Source organism: Phodopus roborovskii, unplaced genomic scaffold (assembly GCF_943737965.1).
Source record: "Phodopus roborovskii unplaced genomic scaffold, PHOROB, whole genome shotgun sequence".
Lineage (NCBI taxonomy): Eukaryota > Metazoa > Chordata > Mammalia > Rodentia > Cricetidae > Phodopus > Phodopus roborovskii.
In genome coordinates this window covers 56,873,392-56,896,458 of record NW_026126511.1, presented here as the reverse complement: position 1 = coordinate 56,896,458, position 23,067 = coordinate 56,873,392, and the positions used below count along the sequence as shown (strand labels likewise).

At 45.7% G+C, this 23,067-nt stretch overlaps 3 protein-coding genes across 7 annotated transcripts; 1 reads left to right on the top strand and 2 right to left on the bottom strand.

Annotated features, from left to right (window-relative positions):
• Positions 1-1,258: 1,258 nt before the first annotated feature.
• Positions 1,259-11,737, bottom strand: Mdp1 (magnesium dependent phosphatase 1). Of its 2 annotated transcripts, XM_051195672.1 has the most exons (7): positions 11,145-11,737; positions 5,670-5,717; positions 5,433-5,515; positions 2,097-2,207; positions 1,708-1,815; positions 1,530-1,615; positions 1,261-1,378 (listed from the first exon to the last, which is right to left on the bottom strand). In XM_051195672.1, the coding sequence occupies exons 1-7, from the start codon at positions 11,160-11,162 to the stop codon at positions 1,287-1,289; spliced, it is 546 nt and encodes a 181-aa protein (XP_051051629.1). In that variant the 5' UTR covers positions 11,163-11,737; the 3' UTR covers positions 1,261-1,286. The 2 variants fall into 2 exon arrangements, with proteins under 2 accessions (XP_051051628.1, XP_051051629.1); XM_051195671.1 differs by lacking the exons at positions 5,433-5,515; positions 5,670-5,717; positions 11,145-11,737 and adding exons at positions 2,281-2,341; positions 2,452-2,619 and having other exon boundaries at positions 1,259-1,378.
• Positions 11,738-11,991: 254 nt separating this feature from the next.
• Gmpr2 (guanosine monophosphate reductase 2) lies at positions 11,992-18,363 on the top strand. 2 transcript variants are annotated; one of them, XM_051195661.1, is made up of 9 exons: positions 11,992-12,158; positions 12,291-12,410; positions 14,541-14,624; positions 14,779-14,952; positions 16,257-16,338; positions 16,418-16,524; positions 16,697-16,739; positions 17,307-17,466; positions 17,825-18,363. In XM_051195661.1, exons 1-9 carry the CDS (start codon positions 12,072-12,074, stop codon positions 18,012-18,014), a joined length of 1,047 nt encoding a protein of 348 aa, XP_051051618.1. In that variant the 5' UTR covers positions 11,992-12,071; the 3' UTR covers positions 18,015-18,363. The 2 variants fall into 2 exon arrangements, with proteins under 2 accessions (XP_051051618.1, XP_051051619.1); XM_051195662.1 differs by having other exon boundaries at positions 12,029-12,158; positions 12,295-12,410.
• Positions 15,717-21,345, bottom strand: Tinf2 (TERF1 interacting nuclear factor 2). 3 transcript variants are annotated; one of them, XM_051195658.1, is made up of 9 exons: positions 20,876-21,344; positions 20,661-20,765; positions 20,463-20,558; positions 20,276-20,383; positions 20,098-20,194; positions 19,515-19,959; positions 19,362-19,429; positions 19,173-19,264; positions 15,753-15,897 (listed from the first exon to the last, which is right to left on the bottom strand). In XM_051195658.1, exons 1-9 carry the CDS (start codon positions 21,065-21,067, stop codon positions 15,877-15,879), a joined length of 1,224 nt encoding a protein of 407 aa, XP_051051615.1. In that variant the 5' UTR covers positions 21,068-21,344; the 3' UTR covers positions 15,753-15,876. The 3 variants fall into 3 exon arrangements, with proteins under 3 accessions (XP_051051614.1, XP_051051615.1, XP_051051613.1); XM_051195656.1 differs by lacking the exon at positions 15,753-15,897 and adding an exon at positions 18,801-19,069 and having other exon boundaries at positions 20,876-21,343; XM_051195657.1 differs by lacking the exon at positions 19,173-19,264 and having other exon boundaries at positions 15,717-15,897; positions 20,876-21,345.
• Positions 21,346-23,067: the final 1,722 nt, after the last annotated feature.

Below are 23,067 nucleotides of genomic sequence, written 5' to 3'. Positions count from 1 at the left end.
GCCTGCTTAAAACTCTCTCCATTGCCAACAGGAGAAAAATTAAAAAGTTCAGGCATATCCAAGGTTCTGGATGATTTGCTTACCCTCCATCAATGCCTCTATATCCGGTCCTTTTTATTCCCTCACATCCCGCAAACTCAGAGAGGCCAGAAGTTCTATTTTCCCTAACCTATTGTACCCCTGCTTCTGTTTTTTGAAGGCTCCTTCCCAGCAGTTACCTCAGTGCTACACCTGGCAAACGGTTGGCTTTTTTGGATACTGTGTCCAGCGCCCACTGCTGTGCTGTCTTGGTTTTTCAGGCTCATCTCCGTCACCGAGTTGCCACACTTTACTGCCAATGACTTTTTCTAGAGTCACCCACACCACCAGATAGAAGCTTAAAGAAGATAGTCTTTCTTCTTCACTTCAGACTTCTTTTATTCTTACCAAGTAAGCTACAATGCTTGCAGTCACCCAGAAACCAATTCCTCCAAGCCTGTGCCCGGGAAGCTAAAAAACTGCCACACCTTCTGCTCACACCCCCACTCAGTCCCGTGCAAGGCAGGCTGGGGCAAGGCGGCTGGATAAGGTTGGCCTTCTGGCACCAAAGAATGCCGAGCTTGGTCAAGGACCGGGTGTTTGGGCAGCCTGTCTCCTGGTCCTCTTCCCGCCAGGGCCGCAGTGTTTCTATTCCCTTCTGGCCCAGTGCCTCCCAGGCTCACACCTCCCGGGGGGTGGGGTGGGGGAGCCCGCCGAGCCCATTCTTGACCACTTCACTCTTCCCGCTTTCCTTCGCGACTATCATCAACCTGAGACCGGCCTTGGCCAATCAGTCCAGGGCGTAGCCGTGACATCATCAGCAGGCGCAATCAAGACCACGGCGGGACAGGGACAAGCACTCGGGTTGGCTCACTCACTCCTCTTCACGTAGCCACATTCCTCTGCTACTAAAAAAGGCGCCCCAATCTTGTTCCCAAATAGTATTGGCTTTTATTCCCAGCAAGGACATACGGCGTTATGGCACCCCATTATGTGAATCAGTAGAAGACATTGGACGGGGACTCGGGATGGATTCCCACATGAGGCAACAACCTGATGTAGGCTAAGCTTTCACACTTCTGGTGCCGACACCCCCAGGGCCGCCAAACCCAGTTTACACGTTAGAAAAATAGAAACAACACATCCTGTGGGTAAAACCTTGACTGTCACAAACGGACACTTTAATAAATTACAAATGCAGCTGACAAGGCTTTCTTGATTTCTTTTCAGTTTTACACCTCAGATGAGGCTTACCCATTGTTTGGACCTCAGTGTCCAGCCTGGGCCTTTGCAAATGTCTCTAATCCTTGAGTCAGTGTTTGCAGACTCATTCCATTCTGGACGTGAATGCAGGTAACACCTGGAACAAAAAGTCACATTTTAGTAGTCTCTTTCAGGACTCCTGGTTATTACTCTCATCTGCCATACATTATCCACCCTACACTTAACTTTGCTACATCCTCCTAGGAACCCTTTCTCCTCATCCCTCACCCCCCAAGGTGACTCAGTACCAAGTTTGCCCACATCTATGATATTCCGCTTCTCATCATCAAAGAAGACCATCTGAGAGAAAGGAACTCCAGTCTTGTGGTGCAACCTGTGAAAGACAGGGCAAGGGTAACCCAGCTGGCAAGATGGTTTACCTGGCCTCTCTGGAATTACTGCTCCCACGATCAGCTGTCTGCCTACCTCTCAAAGTGTGCGACTTTGCTGCCTGGATATATTTCCCGATGAACAAAATATTTGACAAGGTCAAAGAGCTCCAGTAGTTGGTTGGCCCCTTCTATCTCACCTGTCCTGGAAAAAAAAAAAAAAAAAAAGCGCCAGAGATGTAAGCAAAGTTAGGGATAAAGGGGTAGAGGGGCCGATTTGCTCAATTTATTTAATACCAGAGAGTATGAAATGGTTAGCGCTGAGCCAACGTTTAATCATTTAAAAGAACAGAAAGCATAGATAGGATAAAGAAGCAACGAAAATATTTGTATATTTGCACCTCATAATTTTTGGTACCCGGGGAGTTACATGCGATTTCCTCATGTGTGGAGATTGGTCAGAGGGCTGTCTGTCGCTTTCCTTACCGAGAAGCAGCGGCCACTGGCACTCCAAGGCTCTGCAATCTGTCCAAGACTTCAGGCACCTCGGGGTACAGTCGGATGTTCTGGCCCCGCCTATCCCGTATAGTTCCATCACTGGAGATGGTGACACAACTGTGCTCAGCTTCCGCAAAGTCCCTCCTGGCCCCATAGCTCCCTGTTGTCTCACCTGCTCTTGTGGAACGGGGGATCTACGTGTGTATCAACCCAGAAAGGCCAGAGCGTGTAATCTGCGAGAGAAAGGAGGGAGAAAGTTCAACCTGGAGGAGCGCGGACACTTAGCCACTGCCGGGAATGGAAAAGGGAAGCGCCGTATGAAACTCTCCCTGTGGTTCCTCACCCAGATCAAAAACCGCAAGCTTTGGCAGCGGCGTCATAATCCACCCGCAAACCCAAACTCGGCGCCGAGATTACCCCAACTCTGTGGTGGGCAAACTGGCTGTGGGCGCGCTACCGAGAACCGGCGACGCTCGGGTGACTAGAGCGTCGCCGCCTGACGGCGCAAGAGCGCCTTCGGAGGCTCTGCGGGGAGATTACCTGCAGAGAATGACCGACCACACTTCTCTCCAAGCCATAAGCATTTGGTGTCTACCCCACCCAACTCACTCAAGAAGCCAATGAAACTTTCTCTTTTGCACCTTTATCTTGGAATTGAGACCTCACCAGTTTATTACTTTGCGCTCATTGTGTCTTTACATCAGCATCTTGATAGTATAAAAACCAGCCTTCAGCAACAGTGAAAGCAGAAAGAATGTAATATCTGAACTCCGTGGTGTACTTTAACCTCAGCTATAGCCAGGGAGTTACTTGTACCTAGGAATTGAGACCAGCTGCGCAATGAAAATCTAGTCTCACAAAAGGTGTAGAGGGCGTTTGTAAAGCCCGAGTCCCGTTCTGCAAGACAGTTTGAAGTTCCAGCATTGCTGCACAGGGAGAGCATTTCTTCCCTAGGTTTCTACCATCCTCGTCAACAGTATGCTGCTATTCCCTTCAATACTGTGAAGAAAATGAAGCCTTGGGTTTCGACTCTAATAAGCTTCTAAAAAATAATTTAAAAAAAAAACACATGGTTTTACGTGATAGTTTTTGCTATTGAGACAGGACCTCAGGACTGGCCTTGAACTCCTGTCTCTATCTCCCAAGTGTTGAGATTATAGGTATGTGTCACAATACCAGATTTTCATGCAACACTGTATATTATTGAAACACATGTCCATTTCAGTAGGAAGACTTATATGTACCACAGGTATGTGAAAAGTGTAAATGTTCTAACATGGTTTCTTTTTTGTTTTATCTTGATAGGGTTTCTCTCTATAGCTCTGGCTGGCCTTGAACTCACAGATCTCTACCTGTCTCTGCCTCCCAGGTGCTGAAATTAAAGGAGTATACCATCCATCACCATGCAGCTTGCTCTGGAATTCTTGACCCTTAGGCCTCAGCCTCCCAGGCACTGGAATTACAGGTCTCAACTACCACCCCTAGCTACCATGGTTTATTTAAAGTTACCAAGACAGCCACTTAACATGAAATCAGAAAAGTGATTTCACTTGGCACTCATGAACAAGTGATGAGGACCAAACACTTATCAGATTGTTTCTCAAGTGGAGTGCAAAAGCAGGTTCAACTGGCATTTAGAACTTGCAAGAAGTAATTCCTCTGGATTCACCCCCACCCAGGATCATCTGAGGTAATGGAGTAAAATGTTTTTCAGCAGAAAAGGCTATGCTGCAGCCAGTTGATGGGACATGCCTATAATTCCACCTGCTCAGGAGGTTAGGGCAAGGGGATCAATAGTTCAGGGTGGGGGCCCTTGGCTTTAATTCCAGCACTCAGGAGGCAGAGGCAGGTGAATTTGAGGCCAGCCTGGTTTGCAGAGCTAGTTCCAGGACAGTAAGCACTATATAGATTCTGTCTAAAAACAATCAAGAGTTCAAGGACAGCCTGGGATACCTATCTAAAACCTGTTTCAAAATAAATACGCCAGCCTGAGGGTACATGCCTTCAATCCTAACACTCTGAAGGCAGACAGGTGGATCCACATGAGCTTAAGGACGAGTTCTAGTCCAGCTGGGGGTATACAATTAAGACTCCACCACCCCATTTCTCAAAACACCCTAAGAGCAGAGTGCTCCCTTCCACTGTCCTACTTTGTTACCACTGTGCCCATTTTTATTTCTGTCATATGTGGCAAGAAAAAAAGATTCCAGGAGGCCAGGAAACATTTTATTGACAACCAAGGACATAGCCATAAGAGAGGGAAGCACACAGACTGCAGACTACAACCCAATAGCCAGTAATGGCCATTTGGGCCAGGAACACCACACCCTGGTGTCCTCACATTCTCCCACCAGTAGACACACAGGATTGGACATCCAAGGGAGGGGGCAGTAGTTCTGGTGTCCCAGAGAGTGAGAGGATATGTGATGCTTCATTATGAGCGACAGGGCAAGGAGGAAAAATGGAACCGAGGTTCATCACTGCCCAAGACCACCTCCTCCTCTAAGAGCCAACACCAGGTGGAGGACTGAACCACCTAGAATCTTGTAATCAGCTGCTGTCTTCTCATCATTCCTACAGGAAGAAAAAGTATTAGAAATACCATCTAGAATAGGCATTTGTAATCTGGGTTTTGTGGCTCTCTTTGGGAGGCCTGTGAAATTGGATGAGGAAAATATTCCTCCTTTATTTTTATTAACTCCTAACTATAATTAGTACTTAATTCTGAACACAGACTAATAGACCCACGGTGTTAAAAATATGGTAACTTAGACAATAGAAATTAAACATTTTAAAATTGTAACTGTAGGTATCTTGAGAAAAATTTTTAAAAAGCAGCTATCAGACCCATCAAACCTTACAATAAGATATTAATAAAGAGGGCTGGAAAGATGACTCAGCAGTTAAAAGCTCAAACTGTTCTTGCAGAAGACCTGCATTCAGATTCCAGCACCCACTTCAAGAGGCTCATAATCTTATATAACTACAGCTTCAGGGGGATCTGATAGCTCTAGCCACCTGCACTCACCTATAAATATACACATAACTAAAACAATGAATTAAAAATATATTAATAAGCACATAGATTACTATTCTACAAATTTGTTTTAGTAGCTTGATAACTGTTTCAACATTGGCTTGTAATCCAATATATTTTATTCTATGCCTTCTCTTATTCTGAGACTATTCCATATGCTTCACCAAACTGTCAAGAGCTGAAAGCAGGGCACACTGAAGTAGTGGCTGGCAGGCCTGATGTACCTCTAGCCTTGTCACCTCATCTTTGTACAAAACTGCTATGCCCCACTTTCCACCCAAACTTACATTTGTTTGCCACTGTAGATGAGCCGCTGCTGTTGTGGGGGGATTCCCTCTTTCTCTTCCACACGCTCCTTGATTCGCTCCACCTTTAGAGGAACAAGAGGTCAGAGGCAGCTTAGACTTACAGTAGTAAGAACAAAGGCTGTGTAGACAACATGAATACAAAAAGCCCACGGTCACAGGCACATACAAAGACACAAAGAAAGGGGGGGGGGGAGAGACATGCTGAGCATACATCACCTTGTCTGTGGGTTCAATGTCAATTTCAATCTCCTTTCCAGTCAGCGTCTAAAACAGACAAATGATTTCATAAACTCCACAGCCCAAAACCAATTGTCTTCTGGGGTAGACTGATGAGAATGGCCCCTACAGGCTCATGTTTGACTACCTGGTAGAGTTGATTGAACTGTTTGGAAAGGAGTAGGGCCCATGACCTTGTTGGGGGAGGTGTGTCACTGGGAATGGGCTTTGAAGTTTCAAAAGCTCAAGTCACTCCCAGTTATGAGTGTGCATGCACTCAAGCACTCTCTTTCTGCCTCACACGTGTAGCCTGAGGTGTGAGCTCTCAGCTTCTGCTCCAGCACGATGCCTGTCTGCTGCCACGCTTCCTGCCATGATGGTTATGGCCTCACCCTCTGAAACTGTAAGCCCCAGATTAAATGCTGACTTTTATAAGTTTCACTGCTGTGGTAGTTTGAATGTAATTGGCCCCCATAAGCTCACAGTGAGTGGCACATTAGAAGGTGTGGCCTTGTTGGAGGAAGTGTGTCACTGTGGAGGCAGGCTGTAAGGTCTCATATATGCTCAAGTCATGTCCAGTGTCACCTGTGGATCAAATGTAGTTTCTTCTCCACTCTCAGCCCCTCCTCCTACAGCACCACGTCACCTGCATGCTACCATGTCCCCACAATGATGACAGTGAACTAAACCTCCAAAACCATAAGTCATTCAATTAAATATTTTTACTTTATAAGAGAGGCTGTGGTCATGGTGCCTCTTCACAGCAATGGAAAAGACATAAGTACATCTCATCTTGGTCTCTGAGGTACTCTCTTCTGAGAGATATGCAGTCTCAGCAATGCTGCCTTGAAGAATCAGAAGGCACCACAGTTGTGTCATCAGGCAGTCTAAGACAGAATTCTGCGAACCACTTGATTTCCTCAATGCCACAAGTCACCTTCTGATCTTCACCCCAACCCAAATTAGCAAGAATATCAACAATTCTTTAGATGATATAGCAATAACAAGTGACCTAGACAAGGCCATCCTGCAAGTCAGAAGGACTTCATTCCAGTACAAAAATCACATTTACAGAATATAAAGGATTCTCAACAACACAAGAAATTACTGCCAACTAGGTTTCTTTTGAAATGCTGGAGTTCAACATTATATTCTTCCCTATATATTCCAGAATTCTATGTAAATCCTAAACTAAAATCAAAATTTCTTGATTGTCACAGGATAAACTAGCTAACCAAATATAATATAATTTGTGCATAAATTATAAACTTGCGTTTCATACAATCTTATCTCTTATCTACCCTGCTTTTTGTTTGTTTTGTTTTTATTCTTTTACCCTTATTTTTACTTTATGTATATGGGTGTTTTACCTGCATGTTTGTTTGTGTGGAAGCCAGAAGAGGGCATCAGATCCCCTGGAACTGGCATTAACGATTGTAAACTGCCACGTGGGTGTTGAATCAGAACCTAGGTCTTTGGAAAGAGCAATCAATGCTCTTAACTGCTGAACCATCTCTCCAAACCCTCCCACTGCTAGAATTTCTAAAAGCCCTTATTTAGCTGGTATAGTGGCACACAGCTATTATCCCAGCACTCCAGGATATGGAAGCTAATAAATTTGAGGCCAGCCTAGAACACAGTAAGCTCTTATCTCAGATAAACACAAAATTAGTGCTGGGGATGCAGCTCAGTTGGTAGAGTGCTTGCCTATGATGCCCTGGGCTCAGGCACATAAACCGTATAAAATAAACTGGGTGCAGCAGTGCTCACCTTAGTCCCAGCACTTGGGAGGCAGGACAGGAAGATAAGATGGTCAAGACCATCCTTGGCAACATATAAGTCAAGGCTAGCCTGAGATAAATGAGATGCCATCTCAATAAAAATAAATAAATAAATAAAGCAATAATCCCTCACATGACAAAGTGAATTTTTATAATTCTGTGCTGTCCATAAATCATTTTGTTTTATTGATCTTAACTTCAAACTCAAAGACTTTTCAACTACAGAATTTCATTTCTCAGTCATTAACTTAGAAAAAGCTGGCCTGTTCCCCACACCTTTATTTAATCTTAGCACTTGGGAGGCAGAAGCAGGCAGATCTTTGAGTTGGAGGCTACCAGCCTGGTCTATATAGTGAGTTCAAGGACAGCCAGGGCTATATGAGAAATGATGTCTTGACCCCCTATTCCCCCCCCCCAAAAAAGAAGAAAACCTTAGAAAAAGCTACCTTATGAGCAGTAAGAGTAGGTAACAATGCTCTCCATATAAGCCTAGTGGCCTGACTCTAATCCCTGAAGAGGAGAGATCAACTCACAAAGTTGTCCTTTGACCTCCACATACTCCTGTGGCATATGCAGCCACACATATCACGCCCCCCATCTCAAAAATAAAAAGTAAAATACAGGGGCTGAAATGGCTCAGTGGTTAAGGGCACTGACAACTCTTCCAGGACCAGGCTCAATTTCCAGCACCCGGGTTCAATTTATTCCCAGCACCCACATGGCAACTCACAACTGTCTGTAACCCCAGTTCCTGGGGATCCAACACCAATGGCAAAGCACCAATGCACATTTAAAAAGATAATAATAAAGAGGTTGGTGGTTAAGAGCACTTGCTACTCTTGCAAGAGGACTTGGGTTTGGTTCCTAAGACCCATGTGGCAGCTTACAACCATCTATAACTCAAGTTCCAGACATGCACTAGGCACACTTATATACATAAAAGCAAAGCACTTATACATATAAAATAAAAATAAATAATTTGGGCCAGCACTCAGAAGGCAGAGGCAAGAGTCTGAGGCCACATGGCAGGACCCTGTCCCTCACCAAAATACCTTTTTCAGGAGTGCGAAAGAAGCCCAAAGCTGTAACTCCATGGAGCTTGTACCTAATGTGCAGGCAGGGAGCAAGAGAAAGAAGAAAGGAGAAAAGAAAACTAGAAACAAGAACCTATGTGGTGGGGTAGGTTGAACCTGGAGACTCAGCTATTAGGGAAGCTAAGGTCAGCCTGGGCCGCATAACAAGGACATGTCTCAAATAGGAAACGGGTGGGGTGGGGGAGGGGGCTTCATTTAAAATAAATTAAGCCTGACTGGTGGCTCAGTCCTTTGGAGACAGAGGCAGGCAGATCTCTGTGAGATCCAGGCCAGTCTGATTAGTGAGTTTCAGGCTAGTCAGGGCTATACAGTGAGACCTCGTCTAGAAAACCAAAATGCAATCCACTGCATCTTCCCCTCATCCCTCTCCTACTTCTTAAGAGAGAATCACTTTTGTGAGGGATGCGCTTCCTTTTTTCCCTGTGTATGTACATATGTGAGCATCTAGAAAATGAAAAGTAATTTTATATGCTTTAAATAATTACACATTGTGGGCTAGTGAGATGGCTCAGTGGGTAAAGGCCTTGCCTCCAAGCCTCCAAGAGAACTGATCATACATTGTCCTATGACTTCCACATGTGTGCCATACCACAACACATTATTATTATATACATTGGTACATAAAATATTCTGCTTTGATTTTTCAAGACAGGGAAACTCTGGCTGGCCTCGAACTCACAGATCCACTGGCCCCTGATTCCTGGATTTGGTTCCCAGAACCCACAAAGTGGCTCACAACCACCTGTAACTCCAGTTCTAGGGAATCCAGTGTCCTTTTCTAGCCTCGTTGGCACCAGGCACACAAGTGGTGAACAAACATACAAGCAGGCAAAGCACTCATATACATAGACAAAATGAAAATTATTTAAAACATAGGTAGATGCTGCAGACAAGGAGAATGGTAAATATTGAGTAAAAATGAAGGCAGGTGATGATGCATGCTTATAACCCTAGTCCCTGGAGGTTGAGGCAAGAGGAATGTGAACTGGGGATCAGCCTGGGTGGAACTTCCAACACCTTGTCTCAGCCAGCAATTAGGAGGCTAAACTGGAGGATCTCCACAAGTTTGAGACCACACTAGGCTACAGAGGCTGGTTCAAAAATCCAAGAAACAAAACACACACCACCACCACCATTACAGACCTACTACTGAACAGGGACTATCATTTTTGGCAACACCCTTAGGTGATTCTGAGAAGACTACCCAGAAGATAAATACATATGAACTAGTAACACACATGTAGTAAAAAATGAAAACAAGTGTCAAAAAATAATACCTTTACCCACCAGTACATCCTCTTTCACTTTGCAAAACACAAGCACATACATTTCCTAATTTTAAACTAAAATTAATTTCTATTGTTTGTGGTGCTGAGAATCAAACCAAAGGCTTCATATATACTAGTCAAGCAGTCTAGTACTCAGATCCTGGCCTTCTCTCTCGTCCCTTCTTTTCTCTTCTTCCCAGTTTTTGTTTGTTTGAGACAGGGTTTCGAGATGTAGCCCAGACTGACCTCAAACTCCAGCCTCAGCATCTTAAGTACTGGAACGTCGTCAGACACCAACCATCATTAATATTTCTGTTTTTGTTGTTGTTTGTTTTTTATGACAAGATTTCTCTGTATAGCTCTGGCTGTCCTGGAACTCCCTCTGTAGCCCAGGCTGGACTCACTGAGATTCCATCTGCCTCTGTCTACCAAGAGCTGGGATTAAAGGACTGCAACACCACTGCTTGGCTAGCTTCAATCCTCAATTAAAGAAGTTACTGGAAGGACCGAAGAAAACAAGGTTAACAACAGCTAACATACAGTGTAACTGAAGACAGACTTACAGAGCTAGTAAAAGCTCAAACTAATGTCAGGCTGCATCAACTGTCAGTTTTGTATCTGTCTAAGTATACAAAGGTAAAAACAGCAGAAAAGGGTTTAAAACTGATGGACTAAGGGAGCCAAAGAAGGCACAGTTTATAAAGAGGCGATGCGCCCATTAAGTAGCCTGCTTCAGCCAAAGAAGTGGCTGGTTCTTAACGTCCACCTCGGACAAGAAGGTGCCAAGTGATCACAGGCCTAGCGTAGCTACTGCATGATGGTGAGACGCTAACCTTGGCAACCACCAGCAAAGGCTTATAGTTTAGCTGCTGAGAAGCCCTCACTCTCCCTAGACTAATGCTTCAGAGCTGTGCTTTGGAAGCAGCCTATGTTAAGGCCGGAGGGAAGCATGCACCTAGGCATGAAGAACGGGGGATGAAGCTTTTCTCAATAATTCTGGAGTGAGGAGCCAAGCTGCTGCCAGGCCTTCTCTATGACTGCAAAGGCTCGAAAACAGTGAGACCAGGAAAAACGCTGCCTCCTACTTGGTCACAGTATAGACCTGGCAAGGACGGAGGGAAGGCAAACACCCGAGATCTTCGGGCGGGACCGTCCTCCAGCGCTCAAAGCCTCCCGGGGTCCCCCTAGTTCCCATCACGCCTCGCGCAGGGCCCCGAGAGTGTTAGCCCTCCAAGTTCAGGAAAGGCATGGTTTTCTCTCCCCGCCTCTCCCCTAAGGCGCAGCGGCCAGCCCAGCACCACTGAGTCTTGGCAAGCCTGGTAATGCTCCCACCTTCACTTTAATTAGCATCTTCCTCCCAGGTTGGGGCTGCAGGCGGCTAGAGTGCTGCTTCTCCCGCTGTGGTCGCGGCTGCCGCTTCCCAGCACTCCACGGCTAGGAACACTTCTGCTTCCGGGTCACCGTCCGGACCCACCCTCTCCTCTTTCCACCCGGTTCCCAAAAGGCTCAGGAATGCCTTCGTGTTTCGTGTCAATGGCGTTGTAGAGAAAAAGGCGAACCGGCTTAGGAACGGCACAGTCGACGCCCTGAGACGCCGCACGTGCCCAGCGAGCTGGGGTTAGCGGCGAGCTGGAGCAGAACAAACTACTTTTCCCATCATGCCAGGAGGCAGCTCCGCCTTTGCATCCTAGGAGTTGTAGTCCTCCCGCCGCTCGCACCCAACGGCAACCTCAGTGTGTGGACTCTGTTACCCAGAAGGCTTTGCACAGCACCCGAAGCTGGAATTCCTTGGGTAGTCAGGTTTGCAATTAGCGGAACTTGTTGGTGTTGCCCTGAAGGCTCATCCGAGCTGCACGCGGCTAGTTGCTAAGCGAAAGAATCTGGTCAACTGCCACCTGAGTCAAAGCAACAGGAAGTGAGTACCCCTATGCCGGAAGCTGATTGAAATCTCTTTTCTCCTCCCCGACTAAGTCAGTTTCTTACTCTAAATTGCCCTGTGCTGGGGCAGGAAAAGTAAGATTAGCAGGGTAAGGAATGAACCTTCAGAGATCATAATCTCTTCCCTGTTCTGCCTAACAATACTTGGAAAGTATTTGGGTAATTCAGATACTGGATAGTCCCAGTGAGACTTAAAGGACCACACCCTGATCTGATTTTACACAATTTAAGCTTGAGAGGTGGCTCTTGTCCTACCGTTCTTTACTTGTTACTCCCTAGTCTTCCAGCCCTCACCTTTTTATCTAACTGCAGCCCTGCACCATGCCTCATATTGACAATGATGTGAAACTAGACTTCAAGGATGTCCTATTGAGGCCCAAACGCAGCACCCTTAAATCTCGAAGTGAGGTGAGCCAGCCATCTTCTTGCTTTTTTGACCCCAGACTTCTGGTGGACCAGGACCAAGAAAGCTGCCCGGTTCTAATATGATACTTATTTTCTGGATGAATGAAATACTTTAATGTCTGTTGGTGTCTGCAGGTAGATCTCACAAGGTCCTTCTCATTCCGGAACTCAAAACAGATATACAATGGCATTCCCATCATTGCTGCCAATATGGATACCGTGGGGACTTTTGAAATGGCTAAGGTTCTCTGTAAGGTGAGACTAACCTTATGTACTCTACCCAGTGTTATCACAACAGGCTACAGAGGCATTGCATTGCTACTCCTGTTCTCTGGCAATTGACAGAATGTTGGGTTTACTAGTTTCCCCATTCCTAAGTACCCTTTATCAATTCAAAGATCCATTTGAATTAGTGAGATTCTGAATTTGATTTTGTTCCATTTTCTGATTTATAACCCCTCCCTCCATAAGTTATATACCTTAGGAATTTTTCCAGCACCCACCCAGGTCAACCCAATCACATGCATTTCTTCAGTTTGCCATTATTCTGAACACTGAGCACTCACTGTTTATTCCAGAAACAAAATACTGTTTTGAAATATTTAAAAAAATCCTACCTGAAATAACCTAGAGAAAAGGAGCTTATTAGTTATCTTGTATGCCTACTATTCTTTTAATTTTCCCATTCTTTAGGTCCTAGTTCCTGGGAGTTTCTGAGATGTACCCCAAATGGAAGTTTTTTCTTAAGTACAGGTTGTTCCCTTTGAAAATGGAAAAGACACTGCTCCTGTCAGTAATGTTGCTTGCATGTAGCTGAGAAGGTAGATAGTTGCCTGGCATTTTTGAGAACATAATGTGCTTTGCTAGTTAACCCATGTAGTTGGTGGGTTCTATTTCTGTTTGTGGCTGTTAGCCTTAAGACTTTGATTTTTCTGTTTTTTAGACTATTTCTTGTGCTTTCTCTGAGACTCATAATTACGGAGTATTATTACTTCATTTCTGCCACCATTTACTAATTGTTCAGGAATCCCGCTGTTGTCTATTGTCTGCCTTCTCTTCTCTGACAGGTAGATTTGGGGAATGGTGAGTCTGTTAAAGGACCTTCCTGGGGACTGGACTTCAATACTGTGCATAAGTGCTACAGAAATAAAATTTTAGCGTCAGAGGTGTCACACACCTTTAATTCCAGCACTCTGGAGTCGGATCTCTGTGAGTTGGAGGGCAGCCTGGTCTACAAATCAAGGACATCCAGAGCTGTTACAGAGGAACCCTGTCTTGAAAAACAAAAAATTAAATTTTAGGAAAATGGTGTCAATAATGATAAAGGGTTAGATACAAGCCAACTTTTTCTTAGGGTTGTTATGTGTTGGGTGTGTTTATTGAGCCAAATATCTCTAAGATCTGCTGACTCCCCAGAGCTCTTGTTTATTAACATGTTGACAGTTGAGTGTTACTGGGAAAGCAGAGTACCAGTTTTTTAAGCATAGAACTTTCGGTTGCTGGCTGACACATGACATCCTTTGGTTTTTCCTCATTTGCAAGATTTGTGGTGTTTCAACTAGCTGTTGGCTCTTGTCTGGTTGCATGTTTGTATACATATTAAACACAAATGCCAGTATTCAGTGTCTTCTGAATGCCTTTCTCAGGAGATATTGTTTGCAATTTCATGAGCCAAGAGGTTTTGAGCCTGATGAGTTATTTTTTTTGCTGCTGGATTTTTTTTTTTTTTTTTTTCCTGAGATAGTGTTTCTCTGTAGCCCTGGCTGTTGAACTCAAAGATCTGCCTGCCTCTCTGAGTGCTGTGATTAAAGGCATGTGACACCACCACCCAGCAAGTCAGTGTATTTTTTAATTTACCTAAGATAGATGAAATCGATCGTTGCACATTTATGTCCCTAACATGAAAATCTGTCCTTGCCTCCAGCAGAAAAGAGAATGGATGGAATAGTATTGTGTTTGCTCCACTAGTCTTTAGTCTTTCACTTTGTATATATGTAGAGTTGAATGACTGCCGGCAAGTATTTTAGTATTGGATCACCTTAGAGCTAAATGTAGACAAACACTAACTCCATCCATCCTCTTCATAGCCCTTCCATGCCTGCTACTTGTCCTGCTGTACCAGCTCTGTGTTCCTGGCACTTTTTGGGTCACAAGCAATGTATTTGCTAACAATTTAAATCCAACCAAGATCACAGTACTTTCACAGGAATTTTTGACATGTACTAATTTAGGGTAAAAAGCTATACTGGAATTTATAGGTAGAATAGTGGTTGAATCAGCTCAGTCAGCTCAGATGCATCATTTTCTTTCTCAGGACTATAAAGATATTTCCAGAAATAAAGTCTCATAAAGTCTTGCCCATTGATGTTTCTTTCTCCTCCCCAGTTCTCCCTTTTCACTGCCATCCATAAACACTACAGCATCCATCAGTGGCAAGAGTTTGCTACCCAGAATCCTGACTGTCTGGAGGTAACTCAGGATCTCCCCTGCTTCCTTATCAGTTTCCCAGGATTCCCTTTTTGGCTCTTAGAAAACAACCCCCACTGTTAGTCCCTATTGGCTGCTTACCAGATAGGTCACTTCTGACTCAGTACCACAAGTTGATCTAATGCTTTCTCCACAGCATCTAGCTGTCAGCTCTGGCACAGGCTCTGCTGACTTTGAACAGCTTGAACAGATCCTGGAAGCTATTCCCCAAGTAAAATATATATGCCTGGATGTGGCTAATGGCTACTCTGAACATTTTGTTGAATTTGTAAAGGATGTACGGAAGCGTTTCCCCCAACACACCATCATGGTATGTCCTTTTTTTTGCTGAGACAAGGGTGTGTGTGTGTATGTGTGTAAAACCTTGGCCATCCTGACCTTTTTTTTTTTTTTTTTTTCTGGTTTTTTGAGACAGGGTTTCTCTGTGTTGCTTTGGAGCCTGTCCTGGAACTCATTCTGTAGACCAGGCTGGCCTTGAACTCAGAGATCTGCCTGCTTTCCCAGGGCTGGGATTAAAAGTATGTGCTAGGCATGTTTCTATGGACTTTTGTGACATTCCATTTTGTCTATCAGTATTTGTCCTCTGCTGCACCATGTTTCTGGTCTATGTGTTATTGTCATGGTTCAGTTTCAGATGTGTCTTAATTAGTGCAATATTGCTGACCCTTCACAGTTCATCCAGAACTGACTTCATTTAAAATACATGGAATTGGGTGTGGTGGTGCACACCTTGAAAGGCAAAGGCAGGTGGATCTCCTGAATTGAGGCCAGCCTGGACTAAAGAGTGAGTTCCAGAACAGCCAGGGCTACATAGAGAAACCCTTGTCTTGAATAGCCAGTCTCCTCCTTCCCCCAACAAAACATGATGGAACAATTATACATTTATACATGTGGTCCATTATGGTACATTATGTCTGCCTACTGAAATGGACATGTGCTACAGTAATGTTACATGAAAGCCTGGCATTGTGACACACATTTACAATCACAGTACTTGAGTTTAGAGTTAGAGGCAGGAGTTCGAGGCCAACCCTGAAATCTTGTCTCAAATTAACAGCAAAAAGTATCACTTAAAACCATGCTTTATTTTTATTGGAGGCCTAGTAGACAAAACCCAAGGCTTCATTTTCTTCACAGCATTGAAGGGAATGTCTGTACTGTCCAAGTACAGCTGGGCAGATGGATGTCTTAGCCCACATTTCAGTCTTTCTGTTTTCTCTTAAGGCAGAGAGCTTCAGGACTGGGCAATAGTGACCTGGTAGTGAAAGGGGACGACTGTCAGATATGAGTGGCGTTTCTCTGCTTCATCAATAGCTCTTTAATGTCACTTTGTCTTCTTGTTGGTCTGCCTTAAAGGTCATCCTGGACCACTGTGCCCTAGTTTAACGGCACACTGGCCAGTTCCCTTTATCCTTCATACTAAATGGAAGTGTGAGTGCTGGGGAAGGATGAGTGGGAATCTGGGCACTCTGCAGTTGGTGGACGGTCCTGTAGAGGGACTCCAGGTACCTTTAATTTATAATAGGATGGTCATAGTCAAAGCATATTACATGAGAGCACAAAGGCTGCTCTCCATGGCTGATCCTAAGGATGCTCTCTTTTGTTGTGTCTCAGGCAGGAAATGTGGTAACAGGAGAGATGGTAGAAGAGCTAATCCTCTCTGGGGCTGACATCATCAAAGTGGGAATTGGTCCTGGTAAGCTGGTTCCCCGCAGCTGTCACCCCTTTTGGTGACAACTGTAGAACGCTTCTCTCACCCGTCATGCTCTTCCCAGGCTCTGTTTGTACAACTCGGAAGAAAACTGGAGTGGGGTATCCACAGCTCAGTGCAGTGATGGAGTGTGCAGATGCTGCTCATGGCCTCAGAGGCCATATCATTTCAGTAAGACATGGGGGCCAGGGAGGGTGTGAGGCTGCCTAGCAGCTGTGTTTTCTGTAGTGTGGAGCTCCAGTAAAGTCCTGGTCTGGAGTTGAATTTGTGTCCATTTTGACATAGAGAGTTGTGAAGTCATGAGAAGTCCATGCTGTCTCTCACAGTGTTTGTTACTTTGTAGGATGGAGGCTGCAGCTGTCCTGGGGATGTGGCAAAGGCTTTTGGTAAGGAGACTGGGAGAGCACAGGAAGAGGATCCTGTAAGTCACCTCCGAGGGTTTAGGGTCAGGCTAGAAGCAGCTCAGGAAGCCATTCAGACTCATAATATGAACTAGTGATCCTGAAGCCTAAGGTGTCACCGGTGACAAGCCAGCAGAGGAAGCCCTGAGTTTTGATTCTCAAGCTTGACAAAGGCCACCTATGTTATCCCCTAGACTGTTAGACAATGTAGATTTCTGAGCCCTACACCCAACCCACAAAATCACCCCAAGAAACCAAACTGCAAATCTTCATTCTGTTTCCCAGGTGATCCTTAAAATTGGAGACCTATCCTCTTAGCACTAAAGCCACACTGAGCCTGGGAACAACAAAATGAAATCACCAGAAGATAGGAATACAGAAACCAGTCAGGGAACTTCTAGGTTTTGGAGCAGAGTAGCCCCAAGGAATTGTGGAAAAGCTGGGAAAACAGACCCAAGATGTCGGTTCGCAGAACTGAGATTAATACAAGCTATGTCTGAAGGTGGCTATATAGGTTCCTTGACCTTTTTTCCAACTCCTTGACTTTGGCAGGGGCAGGGGCTGACTTTGTGATGCTGGGTGGCATGCTGGCTGGGCACAGTGAATCAGGTGGCGAACTCATTGAGAGGGATGGCAAGAAGTACAAGCTCTTCTATGGAATGAGTTCTGAAATGGCCATGAAGAAATATTCAGGAGGTGTGGCTGAGTACAGGTATGTATGGAAGGCTAGCACATGAGTATTCTTGGAGAATGTGACTATGGGATATGGTGTCATGCCTCCTGGGAAATGTAGGGTACCATTCTTGGGAGAAAAATGGTAAAGGGTTACGGGGCAGTGGTGACCAACGCCTTTAATCCCAAACTGGGGAGACAGAGGCAGGTGGATCTCTCTGAGTTCAAGGCTAGCCTGGTCTACTGAGCAAGTTCCAGGACAGCCTCTAAAGCTTCAGAGAAACCCTATCTCGAAATAAATAAATAAACAAACAAATAAATAAAGTATGTATGCAGGAAGAGCCACTGGGCTTAAGGAATTCTTAACAAGTAGGTAATAAAACTTTTTCTTTTCCAAGGGCCTCAGAAGGAAAGATAGTAGAAGTTCCTTTTAAAGGGGATGTGGAACATACTATTCGTGACATCCTAGGAGGCATCCGGTCTACATGCACATATGTAGGGGCTGCTAAGCTGAAGGAATTAAGCCGGAGAACTACCTTTATCCGAGTCACCCAGCAAGTGAATCCAATTTTCAGTGATTCCCGATAAACCTGAGAAGTCTACTTTCCCAAGGCAGCAACTCTACCACAGGGGCCTCTGAAGGGGCTTCTCACCCATCCCAGCTACTGTGGCTGTGTTACTTAATTCAGTTCCTATCATCTCACTGAGTGCTCCTGTAGTCACTTACGCTTTCTGCACATATGAAATGCTAAGGGCACTCACTGGGGGAAGAGGCAAGGAAGACGACGTGAGATCAACAAATGGGAATCTGGGGACAGCATCCTGACGATTAGGAGGAAAAGATGCTGATTGATACATAAATGACAGGCCTTGGTCTGGAAAAAGGCGGCTTTTGGAATCATGTTAATCAGCTTCATTAAATGAGATCATCAAATAATTGAACAGCTTAGAAGTACTTAAATATTTGAAATAACATTAACAAAGACAGATCCTATTGATGGTAAAGAGATGCTTGGCTATCTGCACAGGTTGCATCTAGACACTCCTTCCCTCTTGGGCAGAGATGGGGTTAACCCTGACCCAAGTGGGATCAAGAACAATGAGTTATTCTCATGAACCATCTACATTCTAGAGTCACCAGCCCAAGATAACTTAGTAACATGAACATTTACAAAATATATCCTGGCATTATAATAACACTAATGATTTCCAGACTCTCTCAACCCTGGTAACCCTTCTAGGTAAGTCCCAACGACCCCTTACAAAGGAAATACGGGAAACACTTCAACCAGCTCTAGAGAAGCCAGTTATGTTCCTGAGGAATGACCTACATAGACCTAAGTCTTAATTCTCCTTCTTCCCATCAAGACAATGTAACACACTCAAGTTTTAATTTTCAAGCATTGCAAGGCTTTAGCAATGTAGCCAGGCAACTCAGGTCTGGGTTTCTTCTTCATTCCCACGAAACTACATGCAGAGCTGCAGGGGTAGATGGACAGAATGCAAAGGACATTCCAGAACCATTACAGGACCCTAGAATTGGTTATCTTGCCAGGAAGGAATAGGCAGGACTCAGGCATGTAGTCACAAAACATGGGGATAAAGGTGTCAAACTTTGTCTTCTGATAGTTTTTCAGAGACTCCTACAGAGAAGAAAGCATAGTTCCTATCACTGGAAACCCCTAACATGGATTTCTACCTCGCTCTGCCCATCCTCGTCTCAGCTTCCTGCTTCTTCCTACTCACCTCTCCTTCCTTCTGGTTATTTTCGTCCTCATCAGAGTCCAAAACCAAGTCCCCTATGGTAATGACAGAGCTACACAGTGATGGGAACTGCACTGCAGGAAAGAAACCACAACCATTCCTTTAGGTGAATACAGGCCCTGAAAATTGCCCGGGAAAAGCTGGCCAACAGTCCCAACTCAGCATACTTACCTGGTTTCTTGGCTCTAGGAGGTGATAATGAGAGTCTTAGAGGATCCATGTAGCAATTCATAGAGTTCCTGAGGTGGAAACAAGGGGAAAGATGGGGTGAAGAGGGGAAGGGGGCTAGGAATGTGTTCCTGAGTAAGGAGAAGTGATTCTTACTCCTTTTGCTCTGCAGCATCTGAGTCAGGTGGATCCTCCTCTGGGGCCCTTTTCCCGAGGGTCTGAGGTGGAGTCTTAGACTTTCCTCTGGAGACTGTTTGTGTACCCATAGAGCCTGCTGTGTCCAGTCCATGCTCTTCCCTACTTTTAGGGTTAGATAAATCCTGGGCTGGTAAGTTCATATTCCTAAATGGGAACAGCATGACGGTGGGCCGCTCTTTATGGCATCCCTTCGAAGATGTCCACTGTGATCGGGATTTTCGCTGTCCTAGAGGGGCCAGATTAAAGCGGTTGCCAGCTAGATGTTCTGGGTGTTCTTGTGAAACTGGTCCATGAAGGCCAAGCTTAGCTTTAAGCAGAGGACTGTGGAGTGCTCGTTTTGTTTGCTGACGAGGACTCTGTTCCTTGGGTTCAGGCGGATTCACTGAGCCAGAAGCAGAGCTCTCTGAAAGATAAAATTAGAAGTAGGTTAACACAGTCAGGTTTGTGTCTCAGGTCCACATAATTTCTAATCGGCTGACTCAGGTTTGGTCAAGCTAAATACTAACCTCCAAATTTCTAGTTATCCTGATAGTTCTCTTACCTGGAAATGGCCATCCCATGTCCATACCATACTGGTGCATAGCAACAGAATCGGTGACCAAACAGCCAGGCTGAATCCAATTTAGCACATCCTGAAGCTGTGGGCAAGGGGACAGACATGAGGATCGCAGCTCTCAGTAAGGCCCCCCTTCTGCCCTGAGGTGCTTTATCTCAACAACCTCTTGTGCTTTGACTGCAGGCAGTGCCTTTTCTAGCTGACACAAGTATTCAAATAGCAGCTTTTCCATGGCAACCAGAAAAGGTTCCCCATAGTCTTGTTCGAGTTCCTATATGTGGAAAGAGAAGACGGTCAGATGAGTTTTAGAAAAAACAGGAATCACATAATGTCCTCCAAACCATTCTCACTTGCAGGCTTGAAGCCAAATCCTCAGCCTTCGACAACTGTTTCACAAGCAGGCAAAAATTTTCCCGCGCCTCCAAAATCTTCCTGTCTTGCTTTGTCTGTTGAGGTGATGGAAGACAGAGAAATTAGGGGGAGGGGGGCGTCATCAGGACCCAGGGCAACTTGGCTGCATCGGGCCTCTTGAGCATGGGCTTACTCACGCCTTCAGGAACCAGCGGTACTGGTGTCGACTCCGGGAAATAATGATCCAGGGCGTTCAGGACCTGGGCCCAGGGTCGGTCCTGCAGTATCAACTCCACCACCACCTGCAGGGTACTGAGCTCAGGATTCCCGTACCCACGGGTCTTAATCCCAACCAGTCGGCCTTCCTCAGGTCCTCGAATCCCACCCCTTCAGGTTCTACTCTTTCCAGTACCTTGGCCTTTAGGCCCATACACAGGCGTTCATGGTGTCGATAGCAAACCAAGCCGGGGACGGCAGCGCGCAGGGACTGCAGAAACTCTAACACTTTGGGGAAGTGCTCCACGCGGCGCTGGCGGACAACCAGCCAGCTGGCGGCAGCTACAAACCGCAGGGACGCGGGACCCACCCCGGAAGGTGCAGCCATGGCCCGCGGGCCCCTTTCCTCTACGCCCCTCTGGCCCTGTCCCGGCTTCCCGGCGTCTCGGCAGGCGGAGCTTCGGCTGTCTCGTCTGCACCGGAAGGTCGGCACACTGGCTTGGATCCCTTCGGCAAAGCACCAGAATTCTGGAATCTCCTCCCGGGCGGTGATTAAGTGTACAACCCGAACCAGACCGCTAAACTGGTTAAAACGCCGCCACTTCGCCGAACGCGCGCGTGCGTCACTTCCGACTGAGCGCCGCTTCCCCCGCCTCGGAAGAGCCCCCGGGGAACCTGTGACGTCAGCGAGGTCACCTGACTACAAACGACGGTCGTCGCCCGGCACCGCTCTCCCTCTCCACACTTGAAGCGGGGCCTCTGTAAATCCGGCTGCCTGAACCGGCACCGCGAAGCCTTTCCTGGGCCGCATCGGCTCCCAGGAAGAATTCGGTCGTTCCTCTCGCAAAACAAAAGAGGGCGCTCGCGTTCAACAAAACCAAATACTGGGCTGGAGAATGGCTCCGCCCGCCTCGTGGTTCTCGCTCACGCGCCCCAACTCCCCAGCCGCCAACAAGCAAAACGCAGCGTGAAATACCACACTGCTAGCCAGGGTTTCCCCGGACGGTAGGGTTGCAGCCGCTTTGTGCTTTTCTGTGCCACATCTTGGCTGTTTCGTGTACTTTCGAATATTTAAAGTTAACTTTTCCAAGTTTCTTCGAGCGCTAACTTGATTAAGCCCTGTAGTTAATTGACTGTTTTACTTGTCCGTCTCCTTGCCAAGCACGCTGTGTTCGCTCTTACTTTGTTGATTGAATTCATTACCTGCCCTGTCCACCTTAGAGGCATTTCAGGAAACCTTCCCCGCCATTCTTCGGATGGTTTCTTCCATTCCCCGACTTAAGGCTCACGCGTTGCCTCCATCCTCCAGATCACTGTTCTGAACTTAGCCAGACCTAGTACAAAAGTACTTTGTGTGCATTTGGTGTTTTGCCTGCATGTATGTCTGTGTAAGGGTGATGGATCCCCTGGAACTGGAGTTACAGACAGTTGTGAGCTGCCATGTGAGTGCTGGGAATTGAACCTGGATCTTCGAAAAGAGCAGCCCATTAACTGCTGAGCCATCTCTTCAGCTCTCCTTAATTTCTTTTTTATTTATTTCTATTTTATGTATGTGTTAATTTAATTCTTTACTTCTTGCTTGTCTCAGTACCCGTGTATTTATTTGTTTAGGTTTTCCGAGGCAGGTTTTCTCAGTGTAGCCTTGGCTGTCCTGGAACTCACAGAGATCCACCTGCCTGTCTTCCAAGAGAGCTTGGACTCAAGGCATGTGCCACCACCTGGCTCATCATCATCATCATCATCATTATTATTATTGTCTTTGATTGTGTGTATATGTGCACTTTGAGTATCATTCAGCTCTGTTTGTGTTAGGATTTATTCTGCTTGCTAGTCCGTGTTTTTTGGATCTGTGTTTATATCTATCATTATTTTTAGACAGTTCTAAGTCATTGCTTCAATCATTTCTTCATCATTTATTCTCATTGTGTATATGGGCTACATGAACTTTTTCTGGGGAGATGAAACAACTTCTGTTTATCCCAGGTAGGACAACAATGACAGACCAAAGTAATGATTCTATCCAAGTCTAGTTTGGTGAATCACTGGCTACTTTTACTCACAGGAGTGTAGGTGATCACCAAACAGCACATCATCAAAAAGACTCATCCTGGCATGAGTGACATCTTCTTCACAGCTGTGTAGATAGAAGTCTCTTCTCAGTCAGCCTTCCGTGTTCTGCACTGTCATCTCCAAAGACCACATGCACTGGGGCAGAATTACACACCTTTGGGAGGGGGCACAGGAGAGGCTGGCTGGACTCTCAGGTGAGGGCCTCAGGACTCCTCCAACACTCCATTCCCTGGAGGAATACCAACAGCCATCTTATGGTAAGCCGCCCTGGTTCAAATGGCAATAGCTGAGGATAGCATTTCACAATAGGATGCTATA

Coding starts and splice junctions, on each gene's coding strand:
- Gmpr2 (XM_051195661.1), top strand. CDS start 12,072: ATGCCTCATATTGACAATGATGTGAAACTAGACTTCAAGGATGTCCTA. Junction 12,411..14,540: donor TGGCTAAGGTTCTCTGTAAG/GTGAGACTAACC, acceptor TCTCCTCCCCAG/TTCTCCCTTTTCACTGCCAT. Junction 14,953..16,256: donor TCCCCCAACACACCATCATG/GTATGTCCTTTT, acceptor GTTGTGTCTCAG/GCAGGAAATGTGGTAACAGG.
- Tinf2 (XM_051195656.1), bottom strand. CDS start 21,067: ATGGCTGCACCTTCCGGGGTGGGTCCCGCGTCCCTGCGGTTTGTAGCT. Junction 20,766..20,875: donor GTATGGGCCTAAAGGCCAAG/GTACTGGAAAGA, acceptor AGTACCCTGCAG/GTGGTGGTGGAGTTGATACT. Junction 19,430..19,514: donor GATGCTGCAGAGCAAAAGGA/GTAAGAATCACT, acceptor TTTCCACCTCAG/GAACTCTATGAATTGCTACA.
- Mdp1 (XM_051195672.1), bottom strand. Junction 2,208..5,432: donor ATCTACAGTGGCAAACAAAT/GTAAGTTTGGGT, acceptor CACCATCTCCAG/TGATGGAACTATACGGGATA. Junction 1,379..1,529: donor CATAGATGTGGGCAAACTTG/GTACTGAGTCAC, acceptor TTTTTGTTCCAG/GTGTTACCTGCATTCACGTC.